The sequence below is a fragment of the Drosophila kikkawai genome, chromosome X (genome assembly GCF_030179895.1).
Source record: "Drosophila kikkawai strain 14028-0561.14 chromosome X, DkikHiC1v2, whole genome shotgun sequence".
Classification (NCBI taxonomy): domain Eukaryota; kingdom Metazoa; phylum Arthropoda; class Insecta; order Diptera; family Drosophilidae; genus Drosophila; species Drosophila kikkawai.
The window spans coordinates 13,518,578-13,535,934 of record NC_091733.1 but is presented as its reverse complement, the minus strand read 5'-3'; the positions used below and the strand labels follow the sequence as shown (position 1 = coordinate 13,535,934).

Genomic DNA, 17,357 nt, shown 5'->3' with positions numbered 1-17,357 from the left:
CACGAGCGCTGTGCTGCTGCTGCTGCTGCTGCTGCTGCTGCTGCTGCTGCTGCTGCTGCTGCTGCCCATCTCATATTACCTAGGCAAAAACTGGCCAAGGAAAACAAAACAAAAAAATGGATGCACATGGATGGAATTTTAATATGTGCCAAAAGGCGAAAAAGAGAAAGGAATGTGCTGCGGATGCGGAGATGGCTTTGAAGATGGCCAAAAAGTGGGGAAAATGTAGATGCACATGGAATTTGAATGCAACTCCACCTAGGCATATGGCCAAGAAACTAACTTGTGGTTACCTAATCTAAACAAAAATCGAAATTTATTTGAAATATAGAAAACAGATCTGTATAATAAATAACACTGTATTTTATATTAATTAGTTTTTAATTGTTTGATTAATAATCCCTTTTAGATTTATGATGATTTACATTTAGTAAATGAAATTCTGTATAAATTTGTTCATTTTTTTTATGTTTTTGTTTACATTGTGTATCCTTTCCATTAATAAGCATTTACAGCATTTACAGAATTCTCCACTGCTAGCCTACGATATTCCATGCTTCCAGGAACTAAAACGAGCCCATGTAACACTCACACACACACTCGGCAATTGATGCGCGAAATGAGGCCATGCCAATTACACGTCCCATCCCGTCCCATTCCATTCCACTCCAAGCCATTCCATTTCATTCCGCTCTTTCACTTGCAACAACAACACACACACACACACTCGTGCACTTGCTGCAGACTGGCAGACAGAGGGGGAGAGAGCGAGGAGGAAAGGAAGCTTAAGCCGGCTGCCGCTAATGGGAATTATCTATTTATAAGCTGCTGTTGTGTCTGCGGCTTTTGGCTTAAATTGATTTTAATTATTTGCATCGTCTCAACTCACCTGCAGTGAAAGGAAAATGATAAGCGGCAGCCAAATCTTCTTAGCACCGATTTCTACATTTCTTCGTAGATTTCTGCAGCGCACCAGCTTGTGTTGTATTTGTTGTTGCTGTTGCAGCTGCTGATGTGGCCGCAGTTGTTGTTGTTGTTGCTGCTGCTGCTGTTGCTGTTGCTGTTGCCGCTGATGTTGCATCTTGCTGTCGTTTTTTATAGTTGTCGAGTTGTTTACTGTATATAATTAATTGGTTTATCATTATTATTGGGGAATAAAATAAATGAATTGATTAAAATTAAATTATTTAATTTAAGGTATATGCGGTTCATAAAAATATTTAAATAATGTTTAACTTAAAAAGTATTACCTATTTTTTTTAGATTTTAAAATCTAAAAATACCAAGTAATTAGCAATTAGTTACTGAAACCTGAGAATAAGCTTTTTAAGCTAATAAACAAATCAAATTTAAACAGAAAATGTATAAGTAAAATAGATAATGTCTACAATGATCTTGACTATTTTATTAACAATAAATAATAGTGTGCTGTCATTGTTGTGGGCGTCAGAAGAAACGGAAGAGAAGAACGATAATGCAAACAGCGAAGAAAGTGCTTTTCGCTTTTATTTTCTTCTGTGACCATTATATGGTACATATCTATTATTATTACTATTATTATTACTACTATTATATGGTTACCAGCTCTGAAAGTGTTTCCCGCTAATTGCAATTTATTAGCAATTTCTCAGTCAGCTCAATGATGATTGATTGACTTTATCCGTACCGCTCTTTCCAACTCTTTCCCCACCCACTGTCCACTGTCAAAAAGCAGAAGAAAGTAAAAAAAAATAGAAGTAAAAAAATGAAAAGAAACGGGAAGCTCTGACAAGTCAAGAAAGAAAAGAATCTGTTTAATGACAACTCACTTTACTTTTAAATTGGGTGGCGACTGGGGATGGGGTGAGAGGTGAAAAGTGTTAATAGGTTTCCCCATAAGTGAAGTGGGTCATCTTGGGCCCAGACAAACATGAATGCTCTTAGTTGACCAATTAGAAGGCCTAAGACATTGTCCAAGGCAGTAGCAGCAGCCTAGGCTGCCATGGAAAGAGAGAGTGAGGAAAGTCTGAAGAATCAGTGAATCTGCTTGTAAACTAAAAGAATTCCACTTCCTTGCTACCTTGCAATTTTAAGATTTGATTTTAGTGTAAATTTTATACTTAACATAGAGAATTCTTCCTTTAAATAAACCAAGTTAAGTATAATAAGTAAAATAAAATGTAAAGCTTTTCTTCTAGTCTCTTCCTTCTGTCTTAGCTATATTAAATATTCAATAAATATTTTTTGTTAAGAAAGTTTAAATATAGCTTAGATATAGAAAGAGGAAATCTTTTAAAATTATAAAGTAAAATAATTATTAAATTTTTGAAAAGGAAGTTACGAATTCTTCTACAATTTAACGCTTTTCTTCTAGCTATTTATAATATTTCAATTGATCTTATTTATTAAGAATGTTTTAATATAGGTTAAATATAGAAGAAATTTTTCTAGACTCCAAACGAAATCTTTTTAAAATTTTTAATGTTGAAGAATTGTTAAAAATGGGAAAAGGAAGTGAAGACTGAAACATTATGCAAGGATTAAAAGATGAAAATAAAATAAACAATTATTGCTTCTTGGTACTAATATCCTTGGAAATGTCCTATCAGATGAAATCTAATTATTCTATACTTTTAAAGAATTAAAAATATATAATTTAATATTATAGAGAGACGAATTAAGATCTTAAAGACAGTTAAGAAGAAATAAAACTGTTAAGAACAGCTTTTAAGACAGTCTATTAAAGTTAAGGCCGGAAGTGATAGGACTTATCCTGCAAATATCCCTTTTCCACTCCCACTCATTCCCTTACTTCCGTATAACATTCCACACTTCCAACTTACCGCTCGTCCCTGGCCCGATTCCTGCGTTCCACTTGCTGTTCCACTTCCAGTTCCGCGTCCAATTCCAACAGGATGCGTTTGCGTCTGCTTCTGCTTTTGCCGCGTTTTGGGTCTGCGTCTGCGTTTTCGTTGCGGCAACTTTCGAAAACAGTTGCTTGGCACTCGCAATAACGGTGGCCGCCTTGCCCGTTAGTGTTTTTTGTTGCACTTTGTTGCTGGAGTAGGGTATGATGGGGGGTGGGGCGGTGGGGCGTTGCACGCGGTCAACAATTATCGATCGCAAGTGGAGCACACACACACGCAGAAAAAAAAAGAAATACCAACAAAAAAAAAGGTAACAAACTGCAAACTGCAAAAAAAAAGGACACAAAAAGCGTTGATGATGATCACTTGGCCAAAAGCCGCTGCTCTGCAAGCGGAGGAGCGGTTCTTTCTTTTCTCCTTTCTCTGCGCCGCTTTATTCGCAACAAATGTTTTTTTATATTTGTGTTTTGTTTTTCTCGGGATTCGCTTAGCGTTTTTATTTGTTTATTTTCGATATGTTGTATTTTGTTTGTATTTTCTTCCTTTTTGTATTATGTATGCTTTGTTGTTGTTTTGTTGTATTTGTTTCTTTCTGTATTTATTTAGTTGGTGTTTGGAAACGAAGAACGAGGTTCGCCTCGGAGGATCGATCGGAGAGAGAGAAAAACGCGTCTGGTCCGCGCCGTGGTTTAGCGCCGAATGCTGCAGACACCTGCTTTCTCGCAGCGGAACACTTCGCATGCGCAGCAGCAGTCGCAGCAGCAGCGAAATTTCTTCTTTCTTTTCATTGAAAGAAGGCCTCCTCCTCACTGAGGCAGTCGGCCAAAGCCAAAGCCAAAGTCAGAGACGAAGCCGAGGCTGAAAAGCCAGGTCCAAAAAAGCAATGCCAAGTACGACTTGTTCAAGTGCGGCTCGCCGGTTGCAGTTGCAGCCGATATTGCTGATGTTTGTTGGTGTTTCTGCCGCCTGGATATTGCTGCTACACTGCAAGAAACTAGGTGGTATTTGTTATAATATTTTCAAAAAATATGGTATACCTTTTCATATTTTTACAAAATATATTTCGTTTTTCCTTTTATTTTTTTATTTCATTTATTTATTTAATTATTTTTTATAACTTTTTGGGATTACACTTTTTACATTAATTTTGAAAACTGCTTAACTTTTGCTTAACTTTTGAGTTAAAAAGATAAAAATGGGCAATATCTCTTAGAATAAGATTTAGATTTATTGATTAATTTTTATTTGTTTTTTTTATTGGTAAATTTTTAAAATTTGCGAAACGATATTGGGAGATACTTTCCTCTATCAGTATTGTTTTTTCTCTTCAGTACTAAGCACAAAGTCTCACGTACTTGGCTAATATACATTTTATTTTTATTTCGACAATGCCACACACCTTCTTGCAGTGTATTACAACTGTGGCATGCGTCGTCGTTGGCTGCTAGTTGCTCGCTTGTCGGTTTCCCCAGTCCTCTGTTTGTTTATACTGGGCAGCAGCTTCAACTTTCAGTTGCAATGGGTTACAGAAGCAGACGACGACGTCGACGACGACGACAATTGCATGGGGACAAGTCCTCTAACTGTTTGCACTTTCTTTTCCCCCCGCTGTCATGCCACAGTCACTGGTACCCCCTTCTGGGCAGTGGACACTGGGCACTGCCCATGCTCCAATTGCTGTTGATTTGCTGCTGCGGCAAGCAATCAAGAAATGGGTGTGGGCGCCCTTTGATTGCCACACATTGCGTGACAAGGGGATCTTCTCCGTAACCCAAAAGGGGGCAAGGGCACATCTCAAAAGGTGACAAAGGCAGAGATATCGCGCCTTTTTTTTGTTTGTTGTTGTTATTTATGCAGTCTGCACAGCCTGTAATGTTTCATCGACTGTTCCACTTTTCCATAAAATATTTTTGCCAAGTGCCGCATTTGGCATTGCCAGCAAAAAAAAAAGCAGCAACAAAAACAAACACGGCTGCACTTGCTCTGGTTGAAATAATAGGATGAGCAACTTGCAACGACAACTTGATGCCGCCTGAGCACAGTGGGCACTGGGATGTACCCTGTAAAAATAACAAAATTAATTTAGAAATTATAAAGTTTATTTTGAATAGGAAATTACCAGTTCCCCACATGTCACAACTGTTGCTTACAGTTTTTAAAGATCCTGAGAGGCCAAAGATGTTAGAACCAGTTGGGAATTGTAAGTGCACATGTATGAGATTTTTAGCTGTAAGATTTTTAGCCGTCAAATTTTGGGTTGCCATGGTTTTCATAAAAAATGTACCAGCTAAGGTAATCAGAAAAATGCAAACTAAATTAAAAAACAAAACAAAACCCCTTAAAATTTTATGAAATATAATAAAATATAAAATAAAGAAAATAATAGTATTAATGGTGGCTTTCCTTGGATTTTATGATGCCTTGCCTTAAAATCATGAACACTTTTTCTTAATTGTAAAAAAATATTCTTTCTTTAAAGACGATTTTTCTTAAATATAAAAACAATACTTTTATGACTGCAGAAATTAATCTTGAGACAATAAATTTTGTAACAATATCCCACTGTGCACGGTGGGGAAGTCGAGGCCGGGCATTTCATCGCCATTTCAATTCCACTTTGCAGTTTTGAGTTTTTAGGGGCGCCGCCGCCGTAGCCATGACCATGGTCGTGGTCTTGGCCATGGCCGTCTCTGTATCTCTCTCTCTCTCTCTTGGCCAATTCCTGTTTGCTAAATATGACCAAAAGACTCGTTTCGAAATTGGAGTAATTTCGATCGCGACTAGACTTGGAGCTGCGACTCGGGATATATGTTTTGCTGGCCAAGGAGGCTGCGCTCCGGTTCCGCCAGAAAGCTGGCCAAGCTCAATCGGTTCGATCCGATGGTCGTCTATTGGTTTCGGGGGGCACATTAAGCACATTAAGTAACACGCGCCAGCCAGTCTGCCCGGCCAGCATCGTCGTCGTCGTCGGAGGGGAGGCGTTTCGTCTGCTAACTTGGTAAATTACAGGAGGTTTTGCATGAGACGTCCTGACTTGGCTATACTACAACCTGTAGAACGGAGAATTAAGACTAGAGAATGGAGTATCCAGCATGAAGAACGCAGAACGAAGAACGAAGGGAGCCCCCAGGAGAAGGGCTGAAGACTCTACTCGTCTTTTGTCGCACTCGGCACGCATCTTAAGCGGCGACGCAAAATGTCTTATTAAAAGTATCTTGTTACTTTCACCATCCGTCCGTCGACTGGAATTGCGCTTCAATTTCTCACAGAAGAAAACGGGTAAGGGGGAGGATCTTCTGACCAAATCCGGCGGCTATATAAACAAAGGTATGAATGCATATACCGTGTCCATCGGGATTCTACAATCACGGTTCTCTTTGGACTCTGGACTCCAATTCCGACTCCCATTCCGACTCTGACTACGACTCCGGCTCTGAACGAAAATCCTCTTCGCCACGCCGGTTTCTAGCCAACTATTTGGGTCGCTCTCACAATTTATTGGTTTAGTTTTCATTGCATTGACACTTCATCATCGCCGGCAAACTGCCTGCGTTTGTCATCTGTCGTTATAGCAGTAGTTGCAGTCTCTTCTTGCACTCGAAAAAAATGTTGAGTAATATATAAAGTATCTAAAAACTAGAATAAGCGTATAAGTAGTTTTACGAATTTTTGAACCTAGAGGAAATTTTTATATAAAAAAATTAATATAATAAAATAATAAAATATACTATATAAAAAACAAAATAAGTAGCATAAAAAAGCTTCAAAAATTTAAGATCATAGAGGAAAAACTGTAAGCATAAATAAATAAATATATAAAAAATAATATAAAATAAATAAATAAATATAATACATAATAATTAAATGAATAAAATCAATTTATATTAAATAAAATAATAAAAATAAAAAACAAATTAAAAATATATTCAAAACAATAAAAATAAATAAATAAAAAATAAATAAAAATATAATTTTATATTTAATTATAGATATTATCCAAAAAGGAATATTTAATAATAATATTTATTACGTTCATTTTTTTAAAATTATTATTTAATTTATTTATTTAATTATTCAGTTATTTTATTTATAATTTTTTTGTTTATTTAATTATTTTATTTACTTGAAATTTAAATATTTTTCGAGTGTGGTGTGCGGCAGTAACCTTTCGGCCATTTGTCCACCGTTTGGAGGGCCACAGTGCCAGATCTCGAACAAAGTGAAAACGCCGCCAGCAAAAACAAAGTGCAACTGCAACATGTGGCAGCAGCAACAGCAAACAGTAGCAACAACTGCCATTAAGCCATGAGAAGGCACTTTTTGCCCCGACTTTTTGTACGCTGTGGGTGTGGAAATATCAAGAGAAGAGTCACCACCCAAGGGAGAAGAATTGGGTTAGAGGCGCTGCACTGAGAAAAATATAAAACAAAAATATTTAAAAGAAATATATTTAATAAATGAAATACTCAGAAGAAAGTAGAAGAAATTAGTATTTAAAGAAGAATTCAATAAATTATTTATCAGAAAGTGAAGAAAAATTAAACAAATTTAAATAAAACAATAAGTTTAGTTTTCTCTTCAATAATATATAAAACAAAAATATTTAACAGAAAAATATTTAAAGAATAAAATACTCAGAAGAAAGTAGAAGAAATAAGTATTTAAATTAGATTTTAATATTTTACATTTTTTTTTTCTTTAGCTAAATTATTTATCAGAGAATTAATAATATTTTTCAATAACAATATAAAATATTTAAACTCACTTTCTTCCCTGTGTTTCCTCTCCTGCAACATCATGACCCTCCAAAGGGAGAGTGGCGACTTAGAAAGCGTCTGCTTAGAATCCCCCTTCCGGCTTAAGCTCCCTCCAACTCCGCCTCCTCCTTGTGGCCACAGCTCCTTCGTAACCGAAAGCCACTTGTCTGCCTATCAATTTCACTTTCTCGCCTCGACAACGCTCTCAAGTAAAGTAAAATTAAACGAAATGAAACGAAAAATAAAACAACATTGAAAGTCAATTAGCCGCTGTCCGAAAAAGATTCTTCGGCGGAACCAGTCCGAGGCCCTCTCGCCTCACCTCGCCGCGCCCAGAGGGAGATCCCATTCAATACCATTCGATTTCGGCGAATCTAAGCCAGCGGCACACGCGTGTATCTGTATCTCAATCTGTATCTGTATCTGTATCGGCGAGTATCTGGCCAAGTATCCCAGCATCCAAGTTTTCGGGGGAAGCAAATATCTGAGCATCTCAATGGCCCCCGAGGCCATCCTGGCAATCGAATGGAATCCCAGGTGCGGACCACCGCTTGGATGGATAGATGGATGGATGGATGGATTGCTGCCCGGTGCTCTTTGGTTATGAAAGTTGCGCAAAAAGCACTTTTCGATACTTTTCAAGCTACACATTCTCGTCAAGAAAGTTTTTTGGGTTTGGTTTGGGGTTTCTTACAAAACGAAGAACTTTCATATTGATAAAAAAAAAGGGTTTAGTTTGAGGTTTATCTTTGGTTTTAAGTTTTAAGTTGAAAAGGAATTTATTTGAAAGTTTAAAAAATATATATATATTAAAAAATTAATATAACAAATATTTGTAGAATTATAAATATTAATATATATAATTTTTAAAGATCTTTTACCAAGTAAGAATAGAAATATATATATATTAATAACTTTCTTAACCTTATTTTATTTAAAATGATTTATTAAAAATTTAAAAACGGATTTACTACCAATAAAATCTTATGTTATTAATAGTAAAACATTTCAAATATTTATTATTTATTTATATTTATCTTTTCTTATTTACAATAATTTTTACAAAATATTTGAAAATCTGGAAAAATATATTTTAAAGGCTTCATTATAATTTAGAGATAAACAACTAAAATACCGAATTAATTTCTCAACTTTAATTAATTAGGATCCAAATTACCTTAATTCAGCTTTAAAACTAACTCCTAAAAATAAAGAAATATAATTTATAGGCAATATAACCCCAAAATAATTCATTAGGTATTTATTTTTGTTTAACGATTTTACTCCTTGGCTAGCTGGCTTTAGCTTTAGTTAAAGCTATCATTAAATTAAAGTTACAACTATTTGAGGGGCCACCTTGAGAGTGAATACAGCCACTTGACTCCCTGCTCACCCACTTAACCTTCCCCGTGGACAAAAGACCTTGTATTAGAAAGATCACATCAATCGTAGATCACTTTCCTTTGGCCAAAGAACACACACACACACATTCCTCAGACATTTCCTAGCCTCGAACTTGAGGCCAAAAACGGACATTCCCAGGGCCCACAGCCCCCTCCCCCTTTTCTTCAAAATGGGGAGAAGCCGCTCCGCTCGCCACTCGGACAGCTAGACAAACACACCCACTTTCCAAATGAAAACAAAATCGCGGACCACCAAATAGCAGCACGAAGTGGGCACCATCTCCGCCTCCATCTGGCCATCGCCATCGCCATAGCATCTCCCCCGTTTCTATAGCTTTTTTTTGTATATTTCTCCATTGCCATAAAACCCCGACGACGACGATCGTGAAATATCGATGCTGAATGCGCGGCGCATGCGCAAACAAAACGGAACCCACTTGATGGGTTATGCTGGGGCTCGACGAGACCATAACGCCGCTGGATGATGGATGGTGGCCATGGGAAGGGCACGCACAGAGGCCTCGGAACTCCACCTCGTTGGCCATTTTCCACTCTATGGAGCTAGTATACAAAGGTGTTTGTATGTGTCTGTGTCGCTGCATAATTGAACGGCGAGCGAAACTAGCCAAGAGACTACACTGGAAAATAAAATAAGGGATGATATATAGAGTTACAAAAAGAAATTAATAAAAAAAGCAGTAAAAATAAAAATAAAATAAAAATAAAAATAAATATAAAAATAAAATAAAAATAAATATAAAAATAAAATAAATAACAATATCGAGCATACAAAAAATAAATTTATAAAAAAAGAAAACAAAATATTTCTAAACAATATTTTCTAAACTTCTTAGTTTGAAATTTTATTATTTTTAAAGAATTATTATTAAAAATATACAGAACAGCTAAAATTAATATTATTTTTGTTCAGTGTAGCCCAAGATCTATGGTGTATCATGCACCAAGTACCGTCATGAGAGGAGCACTGAAGTACTGGCTGCACTTGAACTAATCCCACACACTCTACCAGGTACACGCACTCAAAGAGTAGGAGAAGAAGGTGGCGGCAGCCACTCCAGAATCACTCTGGGATTACCCTGGGTAAACATTAATTTACTTAAGATATTAAGGGGAAGTTGTGTTTAAACATATTATAATATAGTAATAAATATAAATAGAAAAACTAAAAAATACTAGAGATTTATTTATAAAAGAGTAAAGTAAAAACTAACAGATGTTAGTTCTTAGTAAGATCTTTTTATACTATCTCTTGGTATTACAACAATTCTTGGAACAATCTAAAAACAATTTTAGAACATTTATTTTTAGACAATTTGAATATACCATATATTATGTGATAATACATTTTAAAATATTTTAAATTATTTACTTACCTATTTTACCATTAGTAATGCCAATATTTTTGATCTTCTGGGCTCCCTGAGCTGAAAGTTGGCTGACCATATAATCCATCTGTGTGATCCCAGGTTCGGAATGCCATTAACAAACCCACCGGACGTAGACGTGGACGTCCAGCTCAATTTTTATGTTAACTTTTTTTTTTTTTTTGTCTTTTTCCAATTTCATGTGGCTGAGACGCTGTCGCTGTCGCCGTTGCTGCTGGCCAACCAGCATCGCATCGATCAATTGCAAATAGAAAACAAATCTGCAATCAGCCGGATTGCTTCCATGCAGGTGGAGAGAACGGAGCAAGGGGAGGGACGAGTCCAGGTGGGTCATCCACTTGCGCTTGCGGGTGGGCCTCTGGCCAAAGAGCTGGCTGGCTTGGAGCTGAATGAGAGAAGAAGAAAGTGTTAAGACCAATTTGAAATATTCGCTAGGTGAAATTTAAATCATTTTCAAATTTAATTACCGGCAAATAAACGTTTGACATTCCACTCCACTCCAATCCAATCCAAATGCCATGCCGCGCCAGACATTCCGTCTGCCTGCCTGGCTGACTGACTGACTGTCACCTGTAGCTCACCTGTAACACCTGCTGGAAGTGTTTTTTTTTTTTTTTGGGTGTGTCACTCGCATTTGAGACACACTTGTAGCATTCCAGGTGAGTCAGCGAAGATATCAGGTAACTAAATACTATACATAGGTATATATATTTTCTATACACCGAAGTTCTATAACGTCAATTCATAAATCATCACTTCAAGACTTTTTTTTTTTACAACATTTTAAACTTCCTGAAAGTTTCTTAAAAAATTGGGTCAAATATGCTTGGTCAATAAGATATGGGCTGATATGTATGGGAAACTTCCCATCTCTCTCTCCCATCGCCTTCGGCCTCAGATCATTCCCGTGATTAGCGATTTCATTCATTCGCACGCACACACTTACACACACACTACGTATGAAGCTTTACAAGCTTTTCCAAAAGAGTGCAGGAACTGCCCAAAAGGAGAATGAGTGTATGTGTGTGTGTGTTGGGAGAGAGGGTGAAAACGAGCGCCGCCAAAGGAGCAGCAGGCGACATTTCTCCGATTGCTTTTGCCTTTATTCCATTTCGTTTCGTTTCGCTTGCGCATTAAAAGCCGCTTTTCGCTTTGGCGGTGCTGCGTCTGCGGATAAACAGGTGAGAAGAGTGCGAGAGAGAGGGAAAGGTGCGAAGTATGGCGGCAGGAGAGTGCAGAGCGGAGACCGGAGCCACCGTAGAAGCCGGAACTGGGCACTAACGCATCGCAACGCAACGCAATGCGGCGACGAAAGTTGCGCCGCTTTTTTGGGCTGGCCAACAAAAACCAGACGCCAAAAGCAGCATCAACTAACAGAAAAGGCTGAAAAAAAAAAAAAAAAAAAAAAAAACATAGATGGAAGAAATAAAAACAAGAATTAGGTAAAGCCAAGGGAGCCGACTAAGAGATTTCCGGTGCGAAGGATAGCTAATATTGTATACTTTCGATATTATTAGTTTGAAAGGACACAAACTTTCTTAGCTTTTAATTTAAACAAATTAGTTAAATTTAAATAGTTCCTTAAACTGGAACAATTATTTGAGACACACGACAAATTCAGAATTCCCCCCTTTTGCAGTCTTGAAAATGATCTGAATGTCCGGCATACCCTCGACGAAACCTGGAGACTAATGGGTATTTTCACTTACGGAAAGAGCAGACGCAGGCGGAAGAAGAAGACGTTGGAGAAGAAGGAAAAGAAGATGAGGCTGCAACGGCGACGACGGCGGAGGTATCTCTCCGAGGATGTCCAGTTTCATTCCAGTCCGGTCGTGAAAATGCCGCGCAACTCGTTTCGCAATAAAGAGAAAGTGTTCAGCAGAGCACTGTTCGTTCTGGCGATCATAAAGAATAAATTTTGCTGGCTATTAAAATGTTTCCTGTTCCACGCACTCCCCAAACTCCCTGGTACATACCTCCTCATGACCCTCCCCCCGCCCCAGCCCCCTCCGCACCGCAGTCACCCTGACAAAAATTTCGCTCTCCGCGGCGAGAAAGTTGCCTGAAATCTGCCTACATCCACGCGACAAGTGAAAACGAGTCAAGTGCAGCCGAAAATAATTCCACCGATCCCAGACATTATGCAGCAAGTGTGTGTATGTGTGCGTGTGTGTGTGATTGTGTGTTTGCGTCTGTGGAAGGCATTGACTGGACGCTGCTAGCGAACGGACGTTGTAATTGATAAGAGAGCGCCCGCCCAGCTTACTCACCCGCAATCCCAAAAAGCGGCGCTCCTGCTGATTAAATTCCAATATGGAAATGAGGCAGCAGCATCTATAATTCCAATGCTGGTGGTTGTTAGCTAGCTGGAGTCCATTAAAACAGCTAAAACGAGAGGCAGAGAAAGAGATCTGTAAAGGAGGTGATTATTAGGAAATCAAGGGAGTCCTGGAAAAGGGATTAATCTATGAGAAAGAAATTAAGGAATCCTGGAAAGTGTCATTATTCTTACTTACTAGCTTATTTACTTTCTTTTTTATCTACTTCCTAACTTACCAGTCAATTCACTTTATTAGGGAGATACTTCTCCGAGTTCTAAATAAGCATTTCCATGGCTTCGTTCACCTGCTATCTGGAAATTGAATTTTTTATTTATATTTTTCATGTGATTTTGAAATGATCTGCTAAATATAGCCTAAAATCAGCCAAGTGCTCAGCAATGCGTATTTCGTTTTTCATATTTCCAGCTCCCCGATAATGCGCGCTATTCTCCATAGAAGAACTCTGTGATGTGGCAATAAGCAGGCGCCTTCTTATCCGCAACGGCATCCGAATCCGAGTTGCCGAGTTCGTTCCGCTACGATCCGAAGTGCTGCTATTATATACATATTTATATATAAACATATATATTAGTCGCCAAGATGAGATGGCGCAGTGCCATCGTAAACAGTGCGGTGATCGCTCGACTCAGACCGCCGGAAGTCCAACTAAATAGGGAATACATTACCCCAGATAATGCTTTAAAAAAAAACCCCCGATAGTATTTCCAGCAATTCTCCAGTAATACCTCAAGAATATCCCAGCACAAACCCGGTAAAACCTATTAGAAACACCACTGATCTCGATCATGGGCAGCAATGGATCGCTTCTGGTGATCCTGCTCTCCGGACTCCTGCTCCTTGAACTCCTTTGGACGTTGGAGGCCTCACTGTATACGAGTCAGAACAGCAATGCCCATGAGACCAGGAGACGCTCCAGGCCGAGGAATCGGTGTCCCCAGGTGAGTTTCATCTATAAGAATAGATATATTTCTAGATCTATTAGATCTTACTTTGAGTTACTGATTTCTTTTAAATTAAATTGAAAGAAATCTAAATTTCTAGGCATTATCGGGGTCACCGAGAACAAATGGAGATATATTATTGACATAACATATGGGTGCAGGTGCGGTTAGATAGACAGCTCAGGCTCCCGTCCCTGGTCACGTTCCTGGCCTGGCCTCTTCTAACTGGATCACTTTCTTCTTGGCCACAGTTCAATTCGATTTCATTCTGAGCACAGCCGCCGGAGTAAAGCTTAAGCATCCAATCCATCCCCATCCCCAACCCAATGAGCTGGGGCCTCATCAATATGCCGGGCACACGGTCACTTGCATACATATATCACAGACACTAGCGATGACACCGACCATAAGACCGATGTCTATGCCAGGTCTATGGTCATGGCTATATTTCAGATTGACTTACGATGTCTCTCTCGTAAAATCACCCCATGCAGTTAAAATCAGTCTGCCTTCATTAACCCATCATACCGTACGAGGTACTGGGTAGCAGACCCTTTATGGTTTTTTGCAGAAAAGAGAGTGTGATTTAAATAAATTTAAATATTTAAATACCCTGAAAAGCATTACTTTGTGATCTTCGAATTTTAGAGATACCATTTGTACATAATATATTTTATTCTATTATTTTTAAGAATCCAAATAGACCCTTGAAATCTTCGTAAAAAACCACTTTAACCACAATTATGTTATAATTCCCAAATGTTTCTATCAAATTGATCGCAACCTACTTACTGGGTATCCCATGGTCGGGGTTAAGTGCTCACTTGCACTGCTTCACCTTCGAACGCTCGGCGGGCACGTTCCATCTCTAGCTGGAAGAATGAATGGGACATAAAAGCGAGGCGCAGAAAGAGTAAGGCAGTAGAAATGGGCTCACACCGTTGCCAAAATCAATCACACTTTCTAAGTGGCTCAGACGTTGTCTGCATGAAGTTTACCCCTCTACTCTTCGTCTCTACTCCTGCTCTGCCCCTCTCTTTTTCAATAGCAATTCTTCAACCCCTTCTTCACCGTTTGGCGGCGACAATTGCACTCCGTTGCAGGTGCACCTAGCCCACAAATACAAATATCACCGAAAAGCGAACCAAAAGCCAGAAAACAATCAACAAGAATAGACAAAAGGCACGCACATAGCCGGAGACGAGGAAAGACAGGCAGAGTGGGGAGAGTGGAGAGAGCACCAAGGAGGTGGCAAAAAGAGGAGTGGAAAGGGGGGCAAGCATTGCGCTTTTGAGGCGCATCAATCAGAGGCTGACTTGCGTCTGCATTTCGCGTCTGCTCCGTCTGCAAGTCGTCTTGCAACTTCCAGTGGACATGGCGAAAGAGATGGCTATAGCGACTTCGAGAGAGATAGCAATAGCGACTCCAACTCCGACTCCGACAGCGACTCCTCAATGAACTGTCAGTAGTCAATCACAGTGACAGCGCTAACGGCTTTCGTCGTCTGCCGCCGCTTCTCTTTTTTTTCTCTCCTTTTTTTTCTTTCATTTCGTCTGTGTCTCCTCTTTCCTCTTGCTCCCTGCCAAGTTTGTTTTGCGGTCACCAAGGTAAACACAATGTAAATAACTGAAACTAAGCCGAAAACGCTTTTATGGGCCAAATGTTTATTTAGTTTATTTGCCGGAATATTCGGCAGCCTTGACCTTTAAAATATAATTTAACCTTTAGATGTTGCTTGTTTTTGTAATAAGTACTCTTCATTTCTTTCTAAACTTCTAAATTTCCCAACTTAGGTACTTGAAAATTCCTTAATTCACATTATTTAATATTATTTTTACTTGAGTTTTGTCTCAAGGTATAATGTTTATTTTCCTAGAGATATGTATCTGTAGCTCCCCCGATAATCTTAGAATTGGATTCTTCACAGGTAGGCGCCATTAAAAACTTTGATCTGGAACGCATGATGGGTTGCTGGCATGTGGTCCAGTACTATGCTTCCACAGAGGAACTGCCGGAATATGCCTGTATGCGCAGTCACTTCTCCTTTTCCAAGGAGGATCAGCATGTAGGTAGTCTATCACTCTGTCCAGCCAACAAATAACGGTTCATAGTAATTAAATTCCTACCAGATAACCATGAATTTCAGCTATATCTTTGCGGAGGATCCGCTGCGCGAGAAGCTGGTGGGCAACATCACCTGGATGATACCCAAGTTCGAGGAGCCGGGTCACTGGCAACACACCGAAGATATATGTGAGTGATTCTCTTAAGAAAGGATTCTCTTAAGGGGGGGGTAAGGTTAATTCGGTGCAAAAAAGGCCACTTTTCAATTTCAAAATTATTGTGGCGAAACGGCTAAAGTTAGCTTAATGAATTAAATACCATATAATAACACAACATTTGAATAATTTTTGATAAATTTTGTATTGAAAAATATTTAGAGGTAGAGAAGTTATAGGGAATCTCCAGAGTCGCCTCCAAAAAAAGTTGTTTTGCGGTGTACATCCTAACAGTCCACAGGATCATCCGATCTAAAAAAATTATACCTCATTCGTTAAAGGATAAGTGTCCCGAGGTATTCACGAAGCGTTTTTTTTTTTAGTTTTTTTGTGATTTTTTAGGAAATTTGAAAGTCAAAAACCCGATTTTTGACTAAAAAAAAAACGTTATTTCTTAATTTAAAAATATATAAAAATTAAAAATTAAAAAAAGGACGACGTGAATACCTGAGGAATTAGTTAAAGAATGTGTGTGCCAAATTTCAAATCGATCGGTCCAGTAGTTTTTCTGTAATCGTGTACACCGATTTGAAAAATTGAATTTTTCAGGAGAGCGCTTTAAACTTTGTGATTCCCATGCATTGAACACCAACCGACCTTCGTTCAACTCCGCATAACTTCGTCAATTTCACTCTGATCAATGTAAAACTTGGACACAATATTCTTAAGATGTTAAACTTTAAAAATAAAAAATAAAAAAAAATTTACGAAAAAAAAAATTAAATACCTTACCCCCCCCTTAAGAGAGGATTCTCCTGAAAAGGCATTCTCTTAAGCAAGAAGGCTCGAAATATTTCATTGCCTGCTTTAAGGCGCACAAATTTAAATACAAAAAATATATATATATTTTGATAAATATCCCACCAGATGAGGGCGTCTACAACACATATGTGCTGGACACGGACTACGACACCTGGGGCCTGGTGATGCACTGCGCCGAAAAAAAGAAGCATCCGCGCTACCTCTCCGCTTTGCTTTTGGCCCGAAAAACGTCACTGGCCGACAACGAGATTAGCTTTTTGCGCGGCAAGCTGCCGCAAGACATCGACAAGTCCTTTATGTTCGACATTGGCCAAGGATCGTGCGACAACCTGATGGAGTCGAGCCAGGACGATCCGTTGGCCTACGTAGTGAACGGTCGCCGAAACGGTAGGGAAATATTTAAGCTGGTCAATAAGCTGGGACGGTAGGGTATCGGCAAAAATCATAAAATATATATTGAAAAGTAAAAGAAAAGTATATTTATCCATATAAATATATGTATTTATCCTTATCAGACAACATAGTGCTGAATCAAGATGTATTTCTAAATTGTACTTATTTCTATATCAATAAAAATTAATATACTATTTAATTTATTTTAATCTAATCTCTGAACTCCCA

At 38.5% G+C, this 17,357-nt stretch overlaps 1 protein-coding gene and 1 long non-coding RNA gene across 2 annotated transcripts; one reads left to right on the top strand and one right to left on the bottom strand.

Moving 5' to 3' along the window:
- Nucleotides 1-8,695: 8,695 nt before the first annotated feature.
- LOC108079343 (uncharacterized) lies at nt 8,696-12,489 on the bottom strand. The gene is made up of 5 exons (XR_001770862.3): nt 12,389-12,489; nt 12,122-12,307; nt 10,880-11,795; nt 10,401-10,797; nt 8,696-9,644 (listed from the first exon to the last, which is right to left on the bottom strand). It is a non-coding gene; the product is annotated as an uncharacterized lncRNA (long non-coding RNA).
- Nucleotides 12,490-13,344: 855 nt separating this feature from the next.
- On the top strand, nt 13,345-17,328 carry Karl (lipocalin/cytosolic fatty acid-binding protein Karl). The gene is made up of 4 exons (XM_017173638.3): nt 13,345-13,692; nt 15,623-15,760; nt 15,825-15,948; nt 16,842-17,328. Exons 1-4 carry the CDS (start codon nt 13,540-13,542, stop codon nt 17,162-17,164), a joined length of 738 nt encoding a protein of 245 aa, XP_017029127.1. The 5' UTR covers nt 13,345-13,539; the 3' UTR covers nt 17,165-17,328.
- The last annotated feature ends 29 nt before the right edge of the window (nt 17,329-17,357 follow it).

Bases quoted from the DNA above. Each gene is read 5' to 3' on its own strand.
- Karl (XM_017173638.3), top strand. From the start codon at position 13,540: ATGGGCAGCAATGGATCGCTTCTGGTGATCCTGCTCTCCGGACTCCTG. The intron at 15,761-15,824 runs GTAGGTAGTCTA...AATTCCTACCAG, and splicing joins TTTCCAAGGAGGATCAGCAT to ATAACCATGAATTTCAGCTA. The intron at 15,949-16,841 runs GTGAGTGATTCT...ATATCCCACCAG, and splicing joins GCAACACACCGAAGATATAT to ATGAGGGCGTCTACAACACA.